At 41.4% G+C, this 21909-nt stretch overlaps 1 protein-coding gene and 1 long non-coding RNA gene across 4 annotated transcripts in view; both read left to right on the top strand.

The window, feature by feature from the left end:
• Positions 1-788, top strand: part of LOC120402250 — a 47548-nt gene extending 46760 nt beyond the window's left edge. The window contains exon 3 of the long non-coding RNA XR_005597080.1: positions 358-788. This is a non-coding gene — a long non-coding RNA (uncharacterized LOC120402250). The remainder of the gene's footprint in view (positions 1-357) is intronic.
• Positions 789-2694: 1906 nt separating this feature from the next.
• UFL1 (UFM1 specific ligase 1) overlaps positions 2695-21909 on the top strand; it is a 39303-nt gene continuing 20088 nt past the window's right edge. The window contains exons 1-7 of one of the 3 annotated variants that reach the window (XM_039532714.1): positions 2695-2996; positions 3975-4120; positions 11278-11306; positions 12075-12172; positions 12726-12840; positions 14206-14336; positions 15054-15112. In XM_039532714.1, the coding sequence (XP_039388648.1) occupies positions 2920-2996; positions 3975-4120; positions 11278-11306; positions 12075-12172; positions 12726-12840; positions 14206-14336; positions 15054-15112 (655 nt within the window). In that variant the 5' untranslated portion in view covers positions 2695-2919. Of the gene's footprint in view, positions 2997-3104; positions 3516-3974; positions 4121-11277; positions 11307-12074; positions 12173-12725; positions 12841-14205; positions 14337-15053; positions 15113-21909 lie in introns of those variants that run through there. The other 2 variants (XM_039532716.1, XM_039532713.1) reach the window with 2 other exon arrangements.

Here is a 21909-nt window from a genome sequence, read left to right as displayed (position 1 = left end):
TCTGATTTTGGATAGCTTCTGCATGGGTGTGGAAGGCAGAAGTAGCTTCCTCCTATGTAAGGTTGGCCAGAATTATAGTGAATGTTCCCCCGTAAATCCAAGAACTCCTAGTTGTCAAAGTATGGAAAATATGGGGCCATGATCCTGCCTCTTTTTCTATTCAACCAACCATGAAAAGATGTGTACACTGCATCCCTTTAAGGAACACCACAATGGACAATTTTGGATGGAGCATTAGACTATCCCTGATTCCTTCTGTATTGTAACTAGTGCAGCAGGTGTTTTAGCTCTTTACAAGATGTGATTTGTTCAATAGACTGTTATTATTGGCCATTAATTGTATACCTTCTTTTTCAGGTTGGCAGCCAGCAGTTACACTGCACAGTTCTTCAGGGATTGTTCCTATGATAAATAATACCTCAATACCTCAGAGCAGCAGCAGCAAAATTGATAACATGTTCCTTTAACTCATACTTGGTTGATGAACTAGAAGAACTTTCAACTCCTATAAGAATAGAATTTAGAGTAGTCACTGTGAACTTTTCTGGGTATTCTAATATGAAACTTTTTAATGTATTTCATGTCACACATACAGTATTGATTCATTTTGACAGCACTAATATCCCCCATCATTTTCTTTCATTGTTCATAATAAAGATGGGGATTTGATGCTCCCAAAGTGAATCAATAGGATACTGTATGTGGATCATATAACACATTACAAACTTGCATTCATCATGAAACATGACTATCAATCCATATTACAATATTAATATAAGGAATTTTGAATCAATTACCTCCATTAAACCTGTATAAATCTTCATTTTGAGTGTACATTTTGCCTGAAACAATTGAATAAGGCAATTTTTGTGATATTCATGATTCTGGAATCAGTAAAGCTCAGAATACCAGAGAGAAATGAAATGTGTACCCATTAAACATTATTTATATCCTATGTACCTACTGTATATGTCTCAGTTCCCAAGCAGCCTCTAATAACAGAGTTCAATTCACTGTGGTTCTACTGTGTATATATGAGATAATTAAAGAAATTGTTTATTACTTTTTTTTAACCACAAATGGCTTTATTTGATTTGAATAACACCCTGACTTGTACATCAGAAATACCTATGTTTATATGAATAATATTTAGATGTAGAAATTGCCAGGGGACAAACCGTGTATACACAGACTTGTTGTAGCCATGTTGGTCCAGGATATTAGAAAGACAAAGTAGGTGACATAATATCTTTTATTGGACCAATTTCTGTTGGTGAGACAGACGCTTTCAAGCTTCACAGAGTTCTTCTTCAGGTCTGGGAAACCTACTGAGAATATCAGCTACATACAAGGTGTGCACACACATATACACAAAGAGAAAGATTTTTTTTTAAACAAGAAATGTCTATCTTTGAGTGCTGACTCAACAGTACAACATGGTATTTGGGCATTTTATTTTTAAAGAAGTACTTAGAAAGCTCCATCTTGTAAGTTTATTTGCTTGCCCTTCCCCTCAGGGCTGGCTTTAGGCCAATTCCACCAATTCCCCCGAATCGGGCCCCGCGCCCAGTGAGAATCTCTTCCCTGGCTAGAGGCGCCTTTTTAATTTTTACTCACCTGGCGGCGCTCCGGGTCTTCAGTGCCACTGAAGATCTGGAGCGAGTGAAGGACCCGCCGCCGAAGTGCTGCCAAAGACTTGGAGCACCGCCTGGTGAGTACAAGCCCCACGTGTTTTACGTTTTTTTTTTTTGTTTTTGTTTTTTTTATGTATAGTCATCCCTGCCGGGGCCCCGTCGAAACTGTTCGAATTGGGCCCCGCACTTCCTAAAGCCGGCCCTGCTTCCCCTTCCCTTATTTCCTCATTGCTTGGCATTTCTTCTTCTGCCTTTAAAGACAGGGCTTGTTTGTACAGGGAAATTGACCAGCAGAGCTATAGGGACACAAGCTATACTGAAGCAAGTCACTTTCCCATACCTGAAGAAGAGTTCTGTGTAGGTTCAAAAGCTTGCCTCTCTCACCAACAGACGTTTGGTCCAATAAATGATATTACTTCACCCACTTTGTCTCTCTAATATCCTGGACCAACATGGCTACAAGAAGTCTGTGTCACAGCACCAATGCATACTTTTATTCCAGATACAAGGCCAGTTCTGCTGGTCAATATCTAAACACAAACACACAGCCCAGTCCCCCGTCACCATGCTCAGAAGGGAGAGTACTCTTCCGACTGAGCCGAGACTGCTGCTCTCTCCGCTCAAACCAAACAAGCGAGCAAATCCCAATCACTCAACCTGAGCCAAGGCTTTTTCTAGACTAGGGGAAAAAGTGGTTTGTTTAAATGGGCTAGGTAAGGCTTGTCTACACTAGAAAGGTAAGTCGGATTAAGGTGGGGTGTGAATTTAGCTATTCCTGGATCACTCCAGTTTATTCCATCCTGCACCTGAGAAACCTTCCCCATCACGTGGCGTTTCCTTGCCACTGTCACGTTCCTGTGACAAGTGTCACCCATGGCGGATGGGCGCCAGCCTGCAGGTACCGGCGTCCGCGGCAGGTCTGCGGCTGGCAGCCGGGCGGAGGCTCCCACCTGCTGCCGTGACTTGCCCCAGGCAGGCTGGAAAGGAGCCGGCCCTGGGCTGAGGGCTGGAGGGTTTAGTGGGGCCAGGTCTTTAACAAGGCGCCTGTCCCCTTGCAGGCTCCACGCGCGATCGAAGCCCCGCAAGCCCGGGGCTGGGCGGGCGGAGGGGAGCCCGTCTCCCGCTCGGGGGCGGGGGGAGCCGCTGTCCCGGCGCTACTGCTTCCCCTCTCTAGGGGGCGCTGTGGGGAGGCGAACGCGATCGTTGACGCGCCGCAGCGGCATGTCCCTGCGCGCGGCCCGTAGCCCGGCGGCTAGGCTGACGTGGGGCTGCGGCGGGGGCAGCGATGGCGGCCGCTTGGGAGGAGATCCGGAGACTGGCTGCCGACTTCCAGCGGGCGCAGTTCGCCGAGGCGGCGCAGAGGTGAGGGGACTGGGGCACCCCCCCCACACGCCCCGCCGAGTCCTGGCGACCGAGAGGAGGAGCCCGGCTGCGCGCCCGCCCCCTCCCCCGGGACTCGGCCCGCGGAGCCCCCGAGCCCAAGCGCTGGGGGGCTGGACAGCGCCGAGCACCGCCTGTTTGACGGTTGTGGGGAGGTCCGGTGCCCAGGACTATGTGGAGGGGAAGGAGGAGCACTCCGCCCGGGCAGTGCGCACCGCGGCCCGGATCGTAACAAGGCTACTGTGGCTGAAATTGCTCTGTGCCCAGTGCGTCCTGGGCCGTCACTGCAGAGTCAGTCAGTGTTTGTCTGGGTCTGGCACCTCACGGGAGAAAACCCATGTTTGAAATAGGAAAGCGGTGATGGTAAAACTACAGAAATGAGCAAGTGAAACTGTTAACTCACATTTTAAAGTTGATGGGGTTTCAAACTGACAGCGCCTCTCCCAGTTCCAGCCTCCTATTTATCCACATCAGCGGATCAGCTAAATATTTAATCTTTTGGTAGTGCTTTGTCTTTATCTGTCTTGACAACTATTTGTAATTTGTATAAGTGAGGGCAGCCATTTGCTTAATTGTTTTAATTAATTTCAAAATCAAACTCCAGAGTAACAAATTACAATCATAGGGCCTCATCCTGCAAAGCTGACAAAGAGCTTAACTTTGCTGATCTAAGTGGTCTCATTGAAACATTGACTATTCATGAGAGCAAGGAAATTGACTTCAATGATACTACTCACATGAATAAAGTTAATCTTTTGTAGGAATGTTTGCAGGTACTAAAACTATCTTTTTTAAATGAAAAGAGAATTAGGATTTTGTATGAAATTGCCATACTGAAAGTTGTGTGCAGAGAACGGCAAAATAATCTTTCTTTGTAAAATTTGAAAAGCTTCAGTTATATATCCCAAAATTAGAAGTTCTCATTTAAAATGACTTGATTACTCGTTATAACATCCACAGGCTGTCTGAACGTAACTGCATAGAGATTGTTGCTAAACTGATTGCTGAAAAGCAGCTGGATGTAGTGCATACGCTTGATGGAAAGGAGTATATCACTCCAGCACAGATTAGCAGAGAAATTCAGGATGAGCTTCATGTTTGTGGTGGTAAGAGTGACATTTGTTTTTCTTCACTTCAGTTAAATTAATAGCAAGATCATAGAAAATAATTTGGGGATTCAAAGATTGCCTTTGTCCTTCAATAAACTTATTATGACTTAAATTTGCATTTCCTTGTTGCTTCATTTCCCTGTTGGAATTCTTCTACCCGTGTCTCCCTTCCAAACTCCGGCCACTGGCTTAGTTGTGAACCAGAATTGTCAATGTTACCTTATTTTGTAGTATCAAGACTATAGGACAAGGATGTTACAACGTGCAAAAAGAAATCTTTTAGTCCCCTTAATATTTTGCTAATATTATTGTGTGTGTGTCTATATATAATATATATAATATAAAAGCTAAAATATGTGCTTTGATATTTTTGGGCATTAATATTGTTCATATCTTGTATGTATAGTAGATCAAAATAGATTTTTATAAATTCAGTAAATGTAGCGCTCTGTGTAATGGTTGTTAATGACTCCATTGCTATCAGATTAAAAGTGTGAGTAAGACTGAAAAAAATCATTGTACTTTTATAGACACTTACGGCCCGATCTTGTAGTACAAAATAAGCATTTGCATGTGTATGTGGGTGGTTTGGTTTTGTACTAAACATTATTACTTTACGGTCAGAAATTATCTAAACATGACTGGTATATTTAGACAGTTTTCAAAGACAAGTTAAAGAAGGTTGTTGAATCAAGCAAATCACTCAACTAACCAACCATTTTCCTCTGTGGAGGAATAAATGTATGTACAGTTATAATCAGAAAAGCGAATCTAAAACATTCCATGATGAGGTTTGACTTCTCAAATACTCACTTCACAAGTAGATTATTTTTGAAAGGTGTGTATCTGTTAGAAAACTTACAACAATATAAATATCAATTTAAAACCAATATAATTACACCAGTGAAAACCTCTAATATAGATGCATTACAACCAGGGGCGGCTCTACGTTTTTGGCCGCCCCAAGCAGTCATGCGCGGGAGGCGCTGCGGGAGCAGCGGACCTCCTGCGGGCATGACTGCAGAGGGACCGCTGGTCCCGCGTGGCTCGGCTGGACCTCCCGCGGCTGCGGACGGTTCGCGGGTCCGGCGGCTCCGCTTGAGCTGCCGCAGTCATGCCTGCGGGAGGTCAGCCGAGCCACGGGACGAGCGCCCCCTCCGCAGTCATGCCTGCGGCAGGTGCAGTCGTCCCGCCGGGGCTCCGGTGGACCTCCCGCAGGCATGACTGCGGCAGGTCCGCCGGCCCAGCCTGCCGCCCCCCCCGGCGGCAGGGGACGGGCCACTCCTCGGCTCGCAGCCGAAGGATGAGCTGGGGCCCCAGCCTTTTGCCGCCCCCTAGATTTTGCCGCCCTAGGCACCAGCTTGTTTTGCTGGTGCCTAGAGCCGCCCCTGATTACAACCATGGGAATTGTAATTTAAACCAATTTAAGAACATCTGTATTGGAAGTTTGCACTGGTATAACTAGATTTGATGCTAAATTGACTTAGTTTCATCAGTGCAAATTTTCTAAAATAGATGAGGCCTGAGAACGAGGCCTGCGACCTTGACTCAGAATCTGAATATCATATTTGTTTCTGTCTCTTACAACATCACTAGCAATAAAAATGTCTCAATCAGTTTTGTTGATGTAGAAAGTAGAATAATATCCAGCCTGTTCTTCCATATCTGTATGATATCACAGAGTGAACAGTAAAAGCCTTGCTTTATTAGTATGGTTTAGAAGCACAAGGAGCATATACGGCTTAAATTACCCATTTGTCTATAGCAAATGGGTAGTTTTAGCCTACAGATTTCTACCAACATAACTCTGTAAGTCAGAGGTGTGAAGAGGCATGATCTCTGCCCAACAGCTGTGTCAACATAAGCCCCTAATGCGGACACAGTTATACCAGTAAAACTACACTTTTAAACGGTACAGCTTGTTTTTACCTGTGTGGAGTGGTTTTACTATTCTAATACAAAGCTCTGCTTTCCCAGTATAGCTGTGTCCACCCTAGGTGCTCTTTGCTGATATAGTATACTGTATTGGATAAACATTCCTACTATAGACATGGCCTAAATTAGAATGTGGAGAAAGCATATGGAACCTCTAATTAATCTAAAGTCTTTCCAGTCTGTGTGAAGTTCATATCATCATATGGTTTGGAAAATAAGTTAACACACCTGCCACATTCATGGACCATAGTTGATTTTTCCTAAGATTACCTTAATGTGTGCTGCATCAGTGTGTTAGCTTGGCAAAAGTTCAAAGTTGTTACCACTTGATAGCAGTTTTCTGGCACATGTGGAAAGGATTGGTGGTTTCAGTTCCATCTCTAGTAGACTGGTGTTCCTCTTCTAGTAGTGTCCCTATGGGTGCTCCACTCTAGGTGCACTTGCATCCCCTGCGCCTTTGACTAGAGATTTCTTCAGCAGTCTCCGTTTGGCCTGTGCATACACGTTATTCAGCCTTGTGCTCCATCCCGTTGCTATATGGCACTGTGCGGGCTAACCATTCTCAGTCCGTTCTCAAGTTTCATGGCTTTCGACGAAGCCTTAGCTAGTTGTTCATGTTGAGTTTTGGCCATAGGTGCTGGAACTAGGGGTGCTGGGAGTGCTGCCGCACCCCCTGGCTTGAAGTGGTTTCCACTATATACAGGGTTTACAGTTTGATTCTGACATTTGAAGAGGTGGGTGTTTTACTCACGAAAGCTTATGCCCAAATAAATCTCTTAGTCTTTAAGGTGCCACTGAGCTCCTTGTTGTTTTTGTGGCTACAGACTAACACGGCTACCCCCTGATAGTTTGATTCAATGGCTCTCAGAACCCTTATACAAATTGTTCCAGCGTCTCAGGTTTTGGCTCAGCTGTGTTCTCTTAGCTTTTGTACTTAGTGTGTTAAAGTAATTAATTAGTTGTATTTTAAAAAAAGGTTTATATATACAAAAAAATTATATAATATATAGCTTTTAGATCATTCCCCCGCCCCGAGGATGTTTTGCCCTTTCCAAGACTATGCTTGGTTCTCCTGGATTCAGGTGTTGCTTGTCATGCTGGGAGGAAATTCCAGTGAGTGATGGACACTCCCGCTGCATCCATTGCCTTAGGGAATCTCATATTTCCCAAAAGTGCAACTTCTGTATGGCATTAAAATCTAGAGCCAGAAAGAACAGGGAGATAAACTTTGACTCCTTAAGATGGAGAACTTGCTGCATCTGGGCTCTGATCCAGATCAGGAGCTCTTCGCCCTTCTCCCCCTTACATACACCAGTCTCCGAGTAAGTCAGCTGCCTCTTCTGTCTCTGAACCGCACTCCTCAAGGGCATCTAAGAGGAAGACCCAAGATTCCTCTCAAGTCTTCCAGTGACCATGCTCCAAGTTCTCCAGGTAGGAAACCTACATCAAAGAAATCAAATACCTCAGCTCCCTCGGATCCCATCGGTCTCAGACATGGTATCCCTGAGGCTGCTGATTTCTCAAGTACCGAGAGCTCCGCTAAGTGAAGAACCTAAAATATCAGGCTCTGAGAGACCTTTGATACTAACAGGAGACTGCAGCGACAAGAAGAGCTCTACCATGGTGCTGGAAAAGATTGGTTGGGCTCTGTCTGGATTCCGCCCAGAGCGTTTGATACTCACATTACCATCACTGCTGTTACTTCAGCTCAAGCACTGGACATGATACCAACAATGCTGTCAGTACTGTAAGATATCTGGTTTCTCCAAGACCTCAGAGCGTTCGAGACTCCTGATTCACCATTGCTCAACGCCTATGTCTTTTTGGCACCAAGAACTTCCAGTTCTCCAGACACCTGCCCGTACTGATGGTGGTACCTCAAACTCCTTCTGCTCTCTCATCATTACCAAGTGACTTAGAGAAGAAGGATTCTGAGGAAGATTTTGCCTCAACCTCCCAAATATCTGTTCAAGGCTCTCCACTCCACCCCTATGGGAGCCTTTTCCTAAGGAGCCTGACAAATGTCCACAGCTACCATCCCACCTATGGATTCCACCACCCATGAATATGTACCATTCTCTTGGCCATACTGTAACCCCTGGGTGGCTTATTGCCACCAATTGTCTGGGGCCTAAAGTTCAGCCCTTCATAGAGAGAGACAACCCTCCTTATCCTCCTTTTCCAGGAGACCGGAGACTCAGGACGAGACCTTTGAGGAACAGGAGACCAGGGCTGATCATGAGGTTTCTCTAACTGCGAACATCTTTCTTCATCCCAGGATGAAGCTGTCATGCCACCTCCACCATCCCTGGCTGGCGATTTTAAGCAGTTTCAGGATCTCATCAAGGGCACTGTGGATTCTTTACAAATACCTCTTGAGGAGATTGAAGCAGTAGTTCTCAACCAGTGATACGTGTACCCCTGGGGGTAGACAGAGGTCTTCCAGGGGGTACATCTACTCATTTAGAGATTTGCCTAGTTTTACAAGAGGCTGCATAAAAAGCACTAGCAAAATCAGTGCAAACTAAAATTTCATACAGAGAATGACTTGTTTATTCTACTCTGTATACTGTACGCTGAAATGTAAGTACAATATTTATATTCCAATTGATTTATAATTATATGGTAAAAATGAGAAAGTAAGCAATTTTCCAGTAATTGTGTGCTGTGATACTTTTTGTATTTTTGTCTGGATTTGTGAGCAATTATTTTTTAAGTGAGGTGAAACTTGGGGGCACACAAGACAAATCAGACTCCTCAAAGTAGTCTGGAAAGGTTGAGAGTCACTGCATTGAAGAACCACATCAGAAGCTGCTTGACATCCTCCATATAGCCTCTTCTGTCCGCATTGTCCTGCCAGTCAACAAGGCACTCCTGGATCCTGCAAAGGTCACCTGGCATACTCTGGCCTCAATTTCTCACACGTGCAAAAGGACAGCCAAAAAATATTTCCCTCTAAGGCAGGGATCGGCACCCTTTGGCACACAGCCCGTCAGGATATGCACCCCGGCGGGCCGGGCTGGTTTATTTATCTGCTGCGTCTGCAGGTTCAGCTGATTGTGGCTCCTACAAGCCGCATTTCGCCGCTCCAGGCCAATGAGGGCTGCAGGAAGTGGCGGCCAGCACATCCCTCAGCCCGCACTGCTTCCCGCAGCCCCCATTGGCCTGGAGCGGCGAACCGCAGCCAGTGGGAGCTGCAATCGGCCAAACCTGTGGACGCAGCAGGTAAACAAACTGTCTCAACCCACCAGGGTGCTTACCCTGGCAGGCCGTGTGCCAAAGGTTGCCGATCCCTGCTCTAAGGAGTCATAATTTTTATTTTCTCACCCATCTCTTAATTCCTTGGTGGTATGCAGAACTACACTAAATCTACACTCTATGATAAAAATCATAAGCATCAAAATCTGATTCTTCAACTACTTTACAGTTTAGAATCGCCAGCTCCCTGGCCTTATTGGCGAAGTACTACTACACAAGCTAAACTCCTTTATTGACCATCTGCTGACAGAACACAGAGAGCAGTTCCAGTCAATTATTGCAGAAAGCCAACTCCTCACAGGATATCTCTGCAGGCTTCTCTCAATGCTGCCAGTACTGCTACTTATTCTATTTCTACAGCAATAGTTATGAAGAGGGCCTCCTGGCTTCCCAAATCAGGTCCAGAATATGATGGAAGACCTTCCTTTTGATGGCACTAAGTTGTTTGCTGGCAATACAGATGAATCCCTGCATATGTTAAAAGTATGCAGAGCCACTTTACAATCTCTGGGGAGCTACACACATCCCCGAAAGCACAGAGATTCCCATCCTGTGCAGTTTCTGAGTTAGCAGAGGCCATACAAACCTCACCACAAGAGGCAGAGGTTTCAGAGGAGGAAACTACCCGTCTCCCAGCCATCAATTTCACAGCCTTCCTCTTCAAAGGATCAATTTTGATGGGATGGTTGAGGTCCTGAGCTGCCATCCTCTTTCTTACCAGCTGTAATGCTTCACATGCCTGCCTCCATTCGGTAACTGCTTCACCATAACTATGGGCAAGTGGGTTTTAGAGATCATTTACACAGGGTACTCTATCCACTTCAATTCTCTTCTGCTCACCAACCCTCCTTCCCTCTTCAGGGACTCCTCCCACGAGAACCTGCTATGGCAGGAAACAGACTCTCTTCTACACCTGTGTACTATAGAATCAGGTTCCACACAGCTCAGAGGGAAGGGGTTTTATTCCAGGTATTTTCGGGTGTCCGATTTAAAAAAAAAAAAAAAAGATGGTTGGAGACCAATCCTAGATTTAAGACTACTCAACACATTTGTGAAGGCACAAAAACTGAGAATGGTGACACTTGCAGTTATGATGCTATCACTCCTATCATTGTAGTATGTAAAGGCACAACTTGGACTTCTAGCCATACATTTGCTGCAATAATTCACGACACTGCTTCTGATACCATGTTTGGCTCAGCTGTACTTTCTTCTATACTGAACTGGACTCTGAAGTTCCCTCCTCCTTAAAAGGGAACTGCTTGGTAGTCAGCTAGAGTGGAGCATTCATGGGGACACTACTCGAAGAAGAAGAAGAAGAAGAAGAAATGGCCATTCACCCTGTGCAGTAACTGGTTCTTTGAGGTGTGTGGTCCCATGTGTTCTCCACTACCCGCTCTCCTTCCCTTCTGTCATGGGGCTTCGTGGAGGTTAGCCTGCGCAATGCTATATAGCAACAGCATGGGGCACGAGGCTGAGTAACACACAAGTGCAGGCCGAATGGACATTGCTATGAGCAATCTCCTATCAAAAGCGTAGGGAGTGCAAGTGCACCTAGAGTGGAGCACTCATAGGGGGACAGGACACATCTTGAAGAACCACAGTTACTGCACAGGGTGAGTAACAATTTCTTCTTGTTTTGTTGGCATCGTAACTTGACAGTTTCAGCACAGAGGTAAAGGGGAAAGTCTCAACAATTCTTCTACCTTAGAGAGACTGTGTTAACGTTGTCTTTAGGCCCAGAGGGTAGGGTGTCATGGGGAATCTTGCACTGTGGCTGCCATTGTGTGGATTTTTTCCCTCTGATTAAGCAGATTTCAGCTTAAAATACTGTCAATTACACTCCTTGTGATCACTAAAAAAATAAAATAAAGTTCATACTTGATGGGCTGTGCTGCACTATTTTATGTAAGGCTATTTTATGTACTAAATACTTAAATTATATTTGTATTTTTTCAAAGGTCGAATAAACATTGTTGACTTACAACAGGTAATTTTTTGTTATAAAAAATGCATATACTTTTTGTTTCCATGTTTCTCCATTTATACTGCATGTCAGTTTCCAAGTAAGTTACTGTGCTGATACTGAAGTGCTGTATAGCAGCAGTTGCAAAATTGGTGGCACTTCTCACTAACTTTGACTGCTTTGTCCATTTGTGTACCACTTCACAAATGTTGTATTCATGCTTACTCTGATTTTGAGATAAATATTATTATAGTCTGTAGTACTGTGACACTCTTTAAAATTGCCCCTAAGAAAAGAAGCAGGGCTTTCTTGATGATTTGAATATCTCTGCTTTCTTAAATTGAGAAGTACAGGTGGATAAGAAATGTCTGCCTTTGCTAAAATTTAGAGCTATAAGGTCATACAGTGAAATATAATAAATTTTGCATGCCCCTCTGGGTCCTCCCTTCCTTCATTAAGCTCTTGTTTCCACTAACCTCTATCCCCCAGTAATCTTCTGTGACTAATTTTTCCTTCTGTCTCGAGCAAAATTGCTTGAAATCAGAAAACTTTCTATAAGACAATGAGTGTTTCTGTTCAGAGCTTTACAAAAATCTTAATTTTCTTGGACCCTTTAACCTAGTCGTAATTGCAAGAGATTTTTTTAAAAGCACAAACGCTTCTGTTCCAAGCCCCAGACTTACTTGCATATAAATGTGATAGAGCAAATAAAAAGCAGATATCCTTTTCAAAGTGTCTTAATGTCTGAAAATTAATTTGAATTTAAGGGACTGATGGATTTTTTTTTTCCAGATAATAAATGTAGACCTGGTCCATATTGAAAGCCGAGCTAATGACATTTTTAAATCCGACAGAACTATTCAGCTGGTGCTGGGACAGTTTATAAATGAGTGAGTATCTTCAGGAGAAATGTATACAGTGGTCCAGAGATATGACTTTAGATGTTATAGGTTTAGTATAACTATAGTCTTCTATTATGAATCAGATTTTGATGCTTATGCTTCAGAGCTTATTCTTGGGTCAGAGAATAGACTTTTGTGGACCAGAACCAGTGACGTGCTGAGCACCCTCATCTCCCATAAAAGTCCACATTCAGCTCCCTTTGAGAGGAAAAAATGTGTGTGTTTTTTATGATGGGGTTGTGAAGTTAATTCTTACTGTTCCATGTAAGGAAATAAAGGAACAGGTTGCAGACTAGTGGGTTGGTTAGCAGACTTTTAAAAATACAACCTTTTTCCTGTAATAGTTGTACTGAGCAAGGTGAATTCCCACAACCCATCTATTTCTGTTTTACAGTAAGTTCCAGTGTATTTATGCATACGCTGGAAAAATGTTTACCCTGAACAAATAAATTAATAATGAGGCAGGATAACTATATGTAAAAAGATGCAAGTTGAATCGGGAATGTCACACTAATGTCTTTTCTTCCTGGTTTTACATAAGGAGTTACCTAGACCAATTAGCAGAAGAAATAAACGATAAACTACAGGAAACTGGTCAGGTGACAATATCTGAACTCTGCAAGGCATACGACCTTCCAGGAGACTTCTTGATACAGGTTATTGCATGTTATCTACCCTTTCGTATAGAAACATTGAATTCTGATTTGAAGAAATATTTCCCTCTCATAGCAACTTTATTATCCAGGCAACAAAGATGATAGTTATATGAAGTCTTGGGTAGTGTCTTAAGCAGGTCAGTATTAAATCTGTCAGGTTGGCATTTTAGCAGCTGTGAACTGATTTTAGGTTAAAATTTGCCAGTACAGAATTCCAGTATCTGAACTGAGCTAGGTTTTCTCTCAGCCATTGTGATCCTTTAGGAAAGAGGAATGAACATACTTTAAGAGTGTGATCAAAGGATTTGAAAAACTGCCTTTGGGTGAAAGACTTAAGGGGCTCAGTCTAGTTAGCTTATCAAAGAGAAGGTTCAGGGCTGAACTTGATCACAATCTATAAGTACCTACCTGGGGAACAGAAATTTGATAATAGGAGTGCTCTTCAATCTAGAGGAGACAAGTACAACAATATCCATTGGCTGGAAGTTGAAACTAGACAAATTTAGACTATATATCAAGATCCACATTTTTAACTGTAAGAGTAATTCAGCATTGGAACAACTTACCAAGGGTTGTGCAGTTAGATCCTCTATCACTGGAAATTTTTAAATTAAGAATGAATCTTTTTCCAACACAGGCCATAGGACATCCCTTTCAATGAGAGAAGCTCTTTTTCAAAGTCCTCATTGAAAGGGAAGTCCTCTGGCCTGCGTTATGCAGGTAGTCAAACTAGATGATCACAATGGTCGCTTCTGGCTTTACTCATCTTCTAAACATATTGTCCAGAATATATACACATACAGTTTATTTTTTTTTGTCCCAGATAATCTGAATGTTTTAAGTTACTAATTTGAACACCAATTCCAATCTCTTTTTTTCTTTTGTCTGGGGTTTTTTATTTTATTTTTAATTTCTTGCTGTTAACTTCTACTCTGACATCTCGGAAGAGTGGGTCAGGGACGTCCTTTGTCACAGACACAAAGGATTTAACATGAATGTGCAGCCCCAGAAATCCAAAACCAGATGTGTTCATTCTTCATTCACCTGTAAAGATTGTAATATATGTGGGAGAATGAATAGTCATTAAATAATTCTGGTCATTGTATGTATTGTTAAGAACGCTACTTTAACCTGGCGATTGCAGTTGGGTCAAAATAACACGACCTCACACACACAATCTCTGTTTTTTATAGTACCTTCTCAATATTCTTCAGTAATAATTACCATTTAAAATGCATTCTTATTTCTCAGTACATTGATTATTTAGACAAATTAACTTTCTACTCTACAGTTTAAATAGATTTTCTTCTTTGCTGTGTAACTGTAAACTGTCGTCCCAGCATTTATCATAACTTCTGTTCACAGGCATTGTCCCCCCGTCTGGGTAGGATTATCCGCGGCCAGATAGATCAGGACAACAAAGGAGTGATTTTTACAGAGGCATTTGTAGCCCGGCATCAGGCACGCATTCGTGGTCTGTTCAGTGCCATTACTAGGTAAGCCCTAACACAAATATCTATACGTAGAAATGTGTTTTACAGCATTATTTATGCATCTGATTTATTTGTAATGAACAAAAAAGAAAATAAAGGCATATGTATGAGACCTTTTCAATTACAATTCATTTTACAGTGAGAGAGAATTTTGTGTACTTTTTTGGAGCAACATGTAATGTGAGCCCAGTCCTCTGCTGATGTACAAAAGTTCTTGAGTAGGAGGAAAGGCTTATTTCTAGAAAAGGGAAAACTAGTTAGCTAAAATGAGCTAAATTACAATGGGAAAATATTTTGAAAAAACTGGCTAAAACTGGTCATGAATTCACTGTGAATTCTTAATTTTCTGGAAAGTGTCCCCCTCATTGACTTAATTACAGATTGATACCCAGCAACCACATTTCATTTTTCAGAAATTTATTTATCAGTTCAATAGCCATCTTAATGTTCTATCAGGAACTTAGTTAGCAGAAGTTTGTGTGTGTGTATATATATATATTTACAGTGATAGTTCTAATACAGTTTTAAACCAGTATGAATTTATAAATTTCATAAATTAAACAACCTGGCAGTAACAGTCTGGCTAATACACTTGATCAGTTTTGCAGAAAATACCTTTCTTGAGGGAAAAGTCCAGAGGTACTTGTCTTGTTTGTAGCTTCTACTTCAATTTGAGAGTCTCCAGGCCTGTTTCATATTTATCCTTTTTATTCTTTATAGGCCTACTCCTGTAACTAACTTGATCACTCGGTATGGATTTCAGGAACAACTGCTTTACTGTGAGTTTCTTTCAGATTTTGTTTCATGTATTTAGATTCTTTATTGTTGGAATTAATCATTTCAAATAAACCTTTTAGTATTTAGTATTGTTTTTGCAATAAATAGCAATAGGTCTCCTTTCCAGTTTAATAAGTAATAGACTTCTTGTGCTGTCCACAGCTCAAAGAAATGTCTCTATATCGACAGCAATGAAAGCTCATTGATGGAATACCTCTAAGGGAGTGGAATGATGCAAGAAGTGCAATATTCATTTTTGTCTTCTATTTCATTATATGCTCTCAGCTACATATCAATGGAGCACACAAAAGGGACAGATTTCACATAGCTGAATGACTTTAACGGCACAGGATTTTTATTTATTGACTTTATTTTGCGATAGCTGAGGCAGAGCTTTTGTTATGCTCACAACTAGAGGTCTTAATAAGCAGGGAGATAAATCCCACTTTTGTTTGTTTGTTTTTTCTTTTATTTAAAAAAGAGCCTCACAAAATTACAATCCAGGAAGATTTCCTTTTGTAGTCCTTGATTTGTTCTCACCTCAACTATTGCAACTCTTGGACTATGCAGCTCTCATGTTTCCTCTATTCTATACAAAATGCTCCCTCAAAGATCATCTGTCTTGTCTGTGGACTGACCACATCCTGCCCTCTTCATTTGCGGGCTTCTCATCTCTTCTTATATAAAAGTTAATCTCCTTTTCTTTGCCTTCAGGGCCTCACATGACTTTGTTCTGTTAATGTTCCTGTCTTCCCTTTCTTCTTTCATTCTACATGGTTAACTGCCCCTTTAGGCTCTCCCACTGACATCTGAGCCTAATTCCCTTATGCCTGCAATCCTCTCGCTGACGCTGACCCCAGGATTCCTCCAACCTCTTTCCTTAAAACCAAACAAGCCAAATAACATTAGCCCAGCCACAACAGAAAATGAGCAGCTCTAACTCTAGTGATATCTAGTGATAAACACTAAGGGTACGTCCATACTACCCTACCCGGGTCAGTGAGTAGCGATCGACTTCTCGGAGTTCGATATATCGCATCTCATCTAGACGCGATATATCGAACTCCGAACGCGCTCCTGTCGACTCCGGAACTCCACCACCGCAAATGGCGGTGGCGGAGTCGACGGGGGAGCCGCGGACTTCGATCCCGCGCCATCAGGACGGGTAAGTAGTTCGAACTAAGGTAGTTCAAGTTCAGCTACGCTATTCGCTATTCGCGTAGCTGAACTTGCATACCTTAGTTCGAACCCCCCCCAGTGTAGACCAGGCCTAAATATACTAAAAAAAAGTGTGTGTGGGGGGGGGGTTGTTTATAAATAGCATTAGAAAGGCATGAGCTTAACTTCATTTATTTATTCTACTTGTTCATTGCCTTCCATTTCCTTTTACTTTGAATGCTGTCTTTTTAGGCCCCAGTTCTGCACTGAGAACCTGTAGGCCCAGAGCTTGACCTGTGTAGTTCTCTTTGCAGGATTGAAGCAGGGACTTTCAGTTAGGAAAGGATATGTAGTGGTTAACTTTTCTGTCTCCAACAACATATACCTTTTAATTATTGAAATTGTCATTTTTTCTTATAAACTAATTAAGCTGCCCCTCTGCTCATCTTTAGTGATTGTCCAGATGGAAGTTAAAGTTCTAGTGCCAAAGTCTGCTCAAAATAACACCGATGTAAATCCAGAATACCTCCATTGATTGTAATGACATTACTCCAGATTTATTACAGAGCAGAATTTGGTCCCCAATTGCCAGCCCTCAGAAAGACTAGGACATTAATATTCTCTCTCTCTCTCTCTCTCTCTCAATAAAATAGGTTTCAATATCTAAAGCTATGTCTGAGCTGTTGTGAAGCTCAAATAACTGCCAAGTCTAGCTGCATAGTACAGTATTTAATACATTGGTGTGTTCAGTGCATTGGGGAATCATAACTATGAAAAGCATCATGCAAAGCCATAATCTATTTCAATTCTCTCAGAATTGTCTTCTCTGCTGTAAAATCTTTTGTTGTAGACCAACTGGAATCCAAAAATATTTAGGGCCTCACTTCTAGAATTGGCTACCTAGACTGAATTTATAACATTTGTGGAACATTTCAGGCAGTTTATACATTTTCTCCCCAAGCATCTAACTACATCCTACAAGATAACCATCCAAGATAATTCAGGATTAAATTTCTGTGAATTTCTGTACCCAAGTACTGCAAGTGTCTTTAAACATTAGTTGATTGCATTTCCCATATGATGTGCAAACCATTATAGATGTCCTAAAAGACCTTCTCCAGTTCACTTCAAGTCAATCTATTTGGCATATTGTCTAGTTCCACAAGTACACCAAACCCCATGGAGATTTGCACTGCATACCAGATGGCCCCAAATTCTTAAAACAGCTTGTTCTCCTCTAATTCTTAGCATACAGTGTTCCTTTTCCACACTCATCTACATTGGCACTTGACATTGGAGGGGAGGGATAGCTCAGTGGTTTGAGCATTGGCCTGCTAAACCCAGGGTTGTGAGTTCAATCCTTGGGGAGGGGGGCAGTTAGGGATCTGTGGTAAAAATCTGTCTGGGGATTGATCCTGCTTTGAGCAAGGGGGTTGGACTAGATGACCTCCCAAGGTCCCTTCCAACCTTGATATTCTATGAAATCTATATATGATGTCCAGGAATGCATTGTCCAGCTATGCAGAGTTAAACAGGAAAATCTGTTAAACCTTATGTTGCAATAATATTTGTGTCCAATGCAATTTCATTATGTAGTTAAAATTGATTTCAGCAATTGCTCATGTAACGCTTAGCCATTATTATGCAAGACTTTTTAGCCACTAAAGTTTGAATTTTGGTTGTGACAGCCTCCTGCAGATCAACACTGGGGCTAACCAAGTTTGTTGATGCTTCTCTGTTCAGTGAACAGCTTTTGTTCTTCATGTCGTTCCAATGTTCCTTTTGTATACTCCGTTTCTCGGCTTATTTTCATGAATTTCAAAGAGTTTTATTCACTTTGATAATTTCTTATAAATTTTAAAAGTAAAAGCTTTTTCTTTAATTTTGTCCATTTTCTGAATATAATTTCAGTTTCACAAATGTTTGAGTACTTGAAAACATTTTCCAAATTAGTATAACTGTAGGCCGTATCAAAGTCTCTTAGATATATAATATGATTAGGGCTATCGATTAATCTCAGTTAACTCACGCGATTACCCCCCAAAAATTAATCACCGTTTTAATTGCACTGTTAAACAATAGACTACCAATTGAAATTTATTAAATATTTTGGGTGTTTTTCTACTTTTTCATATATATCTTGTATTTTGTGTTGTAATTGAAATCAAAGTGTGTATTTTGATTACAAATATTTACACTGTAAAAATAATAAACAAAAGATAGTATTTTTCAGTTCACCTCATGCAAGTGCTGTAGTGCAATCTCTATCATGAAAGTGCAATTTACAAATGTAGGGTTTTTTGTTACATAACTGCACTCAAAAATAAAACAATGTAAAACTTCAGAGCTTACAAGTCCACTCAGTCCTGCTTCTTGTTCAGCCAATCACTAAAACAAACAATTTTGGTTACATTTACAGGAGATACTGCTGCTCTCTTCTCACTTTCTGGTGACATAAATAAGAACAGGCATTTGCCTGGTACTTTTGTAGCCGGCATTGCAAGGTATTTACTTGCCAGATATGCAAAACATTCATATGCCCCTTTATGCTTCGGCCACCATTCCAGAGGACATGCTTCCATTAAAAAAATTATGTATTGTGTATTAATTACATTATACCTGCATTCTGCCATATATTTCATGTTATAGCAGTCTCAGATGATGACCCAGCACATGTTGTTCATTTTAAGAACACTTTCACTGCAGATTTGACAAAACGTAAAAAAGGTACCTATGTGAGATTTCTAAAGATAGCTACAGCACTCAGCCCCAGGTTTAAGAATCTGAAGGGCCTTCCAAAATCTCAGAGGGATGAGATAGGGAGCATGCTTCCAGAAGTCTTAAAAGAGCAACACTCCGATGCGGAAACTACATAACCCTAACCACCAAAAAAGAAAATCAACCTTCTGCTGAGGGCATCCGATTCAGATGATGAAAATGAACATGCATTGGTCCTCACTGCTTTGGATGGTTATCAAGCAGAACCTGTTGCCAGCATGGACGCATGTCCTGTGGAATGGAAGTTGAAGCATGAAGGGACATATAAACCTTTAGTGCATCGGGTATGTAAATTGCTTGTGGCGCCGGCTACAACAATGCCGTGAGAAAGCCTGTTCTCACTTTCAGGTGACATTGTAAACAAGAATAGGGCAGCATTATCGCCTGAAAATGTAAACAAACTTCTTTGAGTGATTGGCTGAACAAGAAGTAGGACTGAGTGGACTTGCAAGCTCTAAAATTTAACATTGTTTTATTTTTGAATGCAGTTTTTTTTGGTACATAATTGTATATTTGTAAATTTTGCTTTCATGATAAAGAGATTGCACTACAGTACTTGTATTAGATGAATTGAAAAATACTATTTATTTTGTTTTTTACAGCACTGTATGCTTTGTATTCTGTGCTGTAACTGAAATTAATATATTTTAAAATGTAGAAAACATCAAAAAATTAAATAAATGGTATTCTATTAATGTTTAACATTGTGATTAATCGAGAATTTTTTGTGTTATTAATCGCAATTATTTTGTTAATAGCTTGACAGCCCTAAATGACTATATATCATAATTAATTATACTTAATTTTATCTATTTTAATAATGTATGGATAATTTGTTTAATTTTATTTATATAGAGTACCTGTAGTAATATAAACTTTAAAAGCTTGATGTTTTTAAATGTCTTGGCTTCTTTCATTAAAAATCCTTTAGAAATTTCTTTCATGTTTCTAAGTCTGGTGAATAAGTTGTATAAACAAGCTATTAACTAATTCCCCATTTAATAATAATTCCAGCAGATACTGAAATTTTAAATCAAGAAAATAACTATCTTTGATCCTATAATATTGCCATGCCGTTGTTCACCTGAAGATGACATCAGGCTATTTATAATAAGGAATGCTTATATTTTTAAATGTAATATAGTTTCAGTTAAGGAAGTAATAAATTTACAAAGCTTAATAAAAAGCATCAGGTTCTCTCACTTCTGAGCACTATAGCCTAATCGAAAGCCCATTTCAGTCAATGGAAAAACTCTCATTAACGTCAGTGGTCTTTGGATAAGACCTTATGGGACATAAACTCGGGGGAGGGATAGCTCAGTGGTTTGAGCATTGGCCTGCTAAACCCAGGGTTGTGAGTTTGTCCCTGCACAGTATGGAAAACAGTTAGTTTGGGCCAGTCTATTTAACAATCTTTGTTTTTTTCTTACTAAAATTTTCCACTGTTGCTACCAGTTGCTTAGCTTTATTCGTCACAGTCTAGCTGGTTGTGTATATTGTCTTGTCTACACGGAGAAGTTATTTTGGAATATGGTAGGGTGTGAATTTAAAGTGCAGTAGCTACTTCAGAATAATATCCTGCGTGCACACTCGTATTCCAGAATAAGGGTGTCCACATAGGGAGTTATTCCTGAATAGCTATTGCAGGCTAGCTTATGCCACAATAGCTATTCCAGTCAATTTTGCCAGGTACACAAGCCCTAAATCTCAAGATGCTGTAGTTCCCACTTTGGCAGTGTTTATCACTGCCGTAGAATATTTTATTGTCTCATCCTGACAGATTCAGTTAGCATCGCCACACGCATCTAGCTTATACTGTTGAGATGGGTTCCAAGCATACTGGGAGTAGTTGCATGACGACGACTTTCTCAGATGGCAGTTTCTATAGTGTGTCCCTCAACCATTTTTTCTTTTTCCGTCCTGGGGATGATACACATCCCTTGTTTATCCCTTTTGTGAGGGAAGGGGAAAAGCAATTTATCACCTGTTTGCTCTCCTGTCCATTTCTGTGTTGTAGAACTCCTGTCACAAATTCCCTAGTCATGACAGATTCAGTGGGTTTTTGCCATAGGGAAGGGTCTCTCTATGTTTCTTTCCAGTTGTGTTCCCCTTGCTTTCTGGTCCATTCTTGTTAAACAGTTAATGAAGTAGGAGCTGTATATGTTTTACTCCAGGTATAAACCCATGGCTACTCTGCCCTTTCTTTAAAGAAGAAGAATTCAATACATCCTATAAAACAAAACCTAGGATAAAAAATTCCAGTAGAACAGTGGTTCTCACACTGTGGGTCGGGACCCCAAAGTGGGTCGCAACCTCATTTTAACGGGGTCGCCAGGGCTGGCGTTAGACTTGCCGGGGGCCGAAGCCAAAGCCCAAACTCCACTGCCTGGGGCCGAAGCCAAATCCCGAGGGCTTCAGCCCTGGGTGGCAGGGCTCAGGTTACAGGTCCCCCACCTGGGGCTGAAGCTCTTGAGCTTCAGCTTTGACCCCCCCAACCCCGGGCCGTGGCAGTGGGGTTTGGGCAGGTTCAGGCTTTACCTACCCCACTTCCTTCCCTCTCCCCCCCCCCCCTTCTGGGTCATGTAGTAATTTTTGTTGTAGGAAGGAATGTAGAGAACCCCTACAGTAGAACCATCAAAAGTAGCAGACCTTGGTGCCTCCTTCATTTATAGATTTTTATATAAGCAATGGCTTGTAAGGGAGCAGTGACAGAACGCAGAAGGATTATGGGACCTGAACTTTCCATGCAGCTTGAATAAATTGAAAATAATATGTTTTGTGTTAAGCTGGCCTTAATAATTTAGTACTAGTGGTTGCCAATGTGTCCTTTGCCAGCAGTGTATATTCATATTAGTGGGCTGCT

The sequence above is a fragment of the Mauremys reevesii genome, linkage group 3, assembly GCF_016161935.1.
Source record: "Mauremys reevesii isolate NIE-2019 linkage group 3, ASM1616193v1, whole genome shotgun sequence".
NCBI classification, from domain to species: Eukaryota; Metazoa; Chordata; order Testudines; family Geoemydidae; genus Mauremys; species Mauremys reevesii.
Note: the sequence above shows the minus strand (reverse complement) of the source record. Positions and strands in the feature narration are given on the sequence as shown.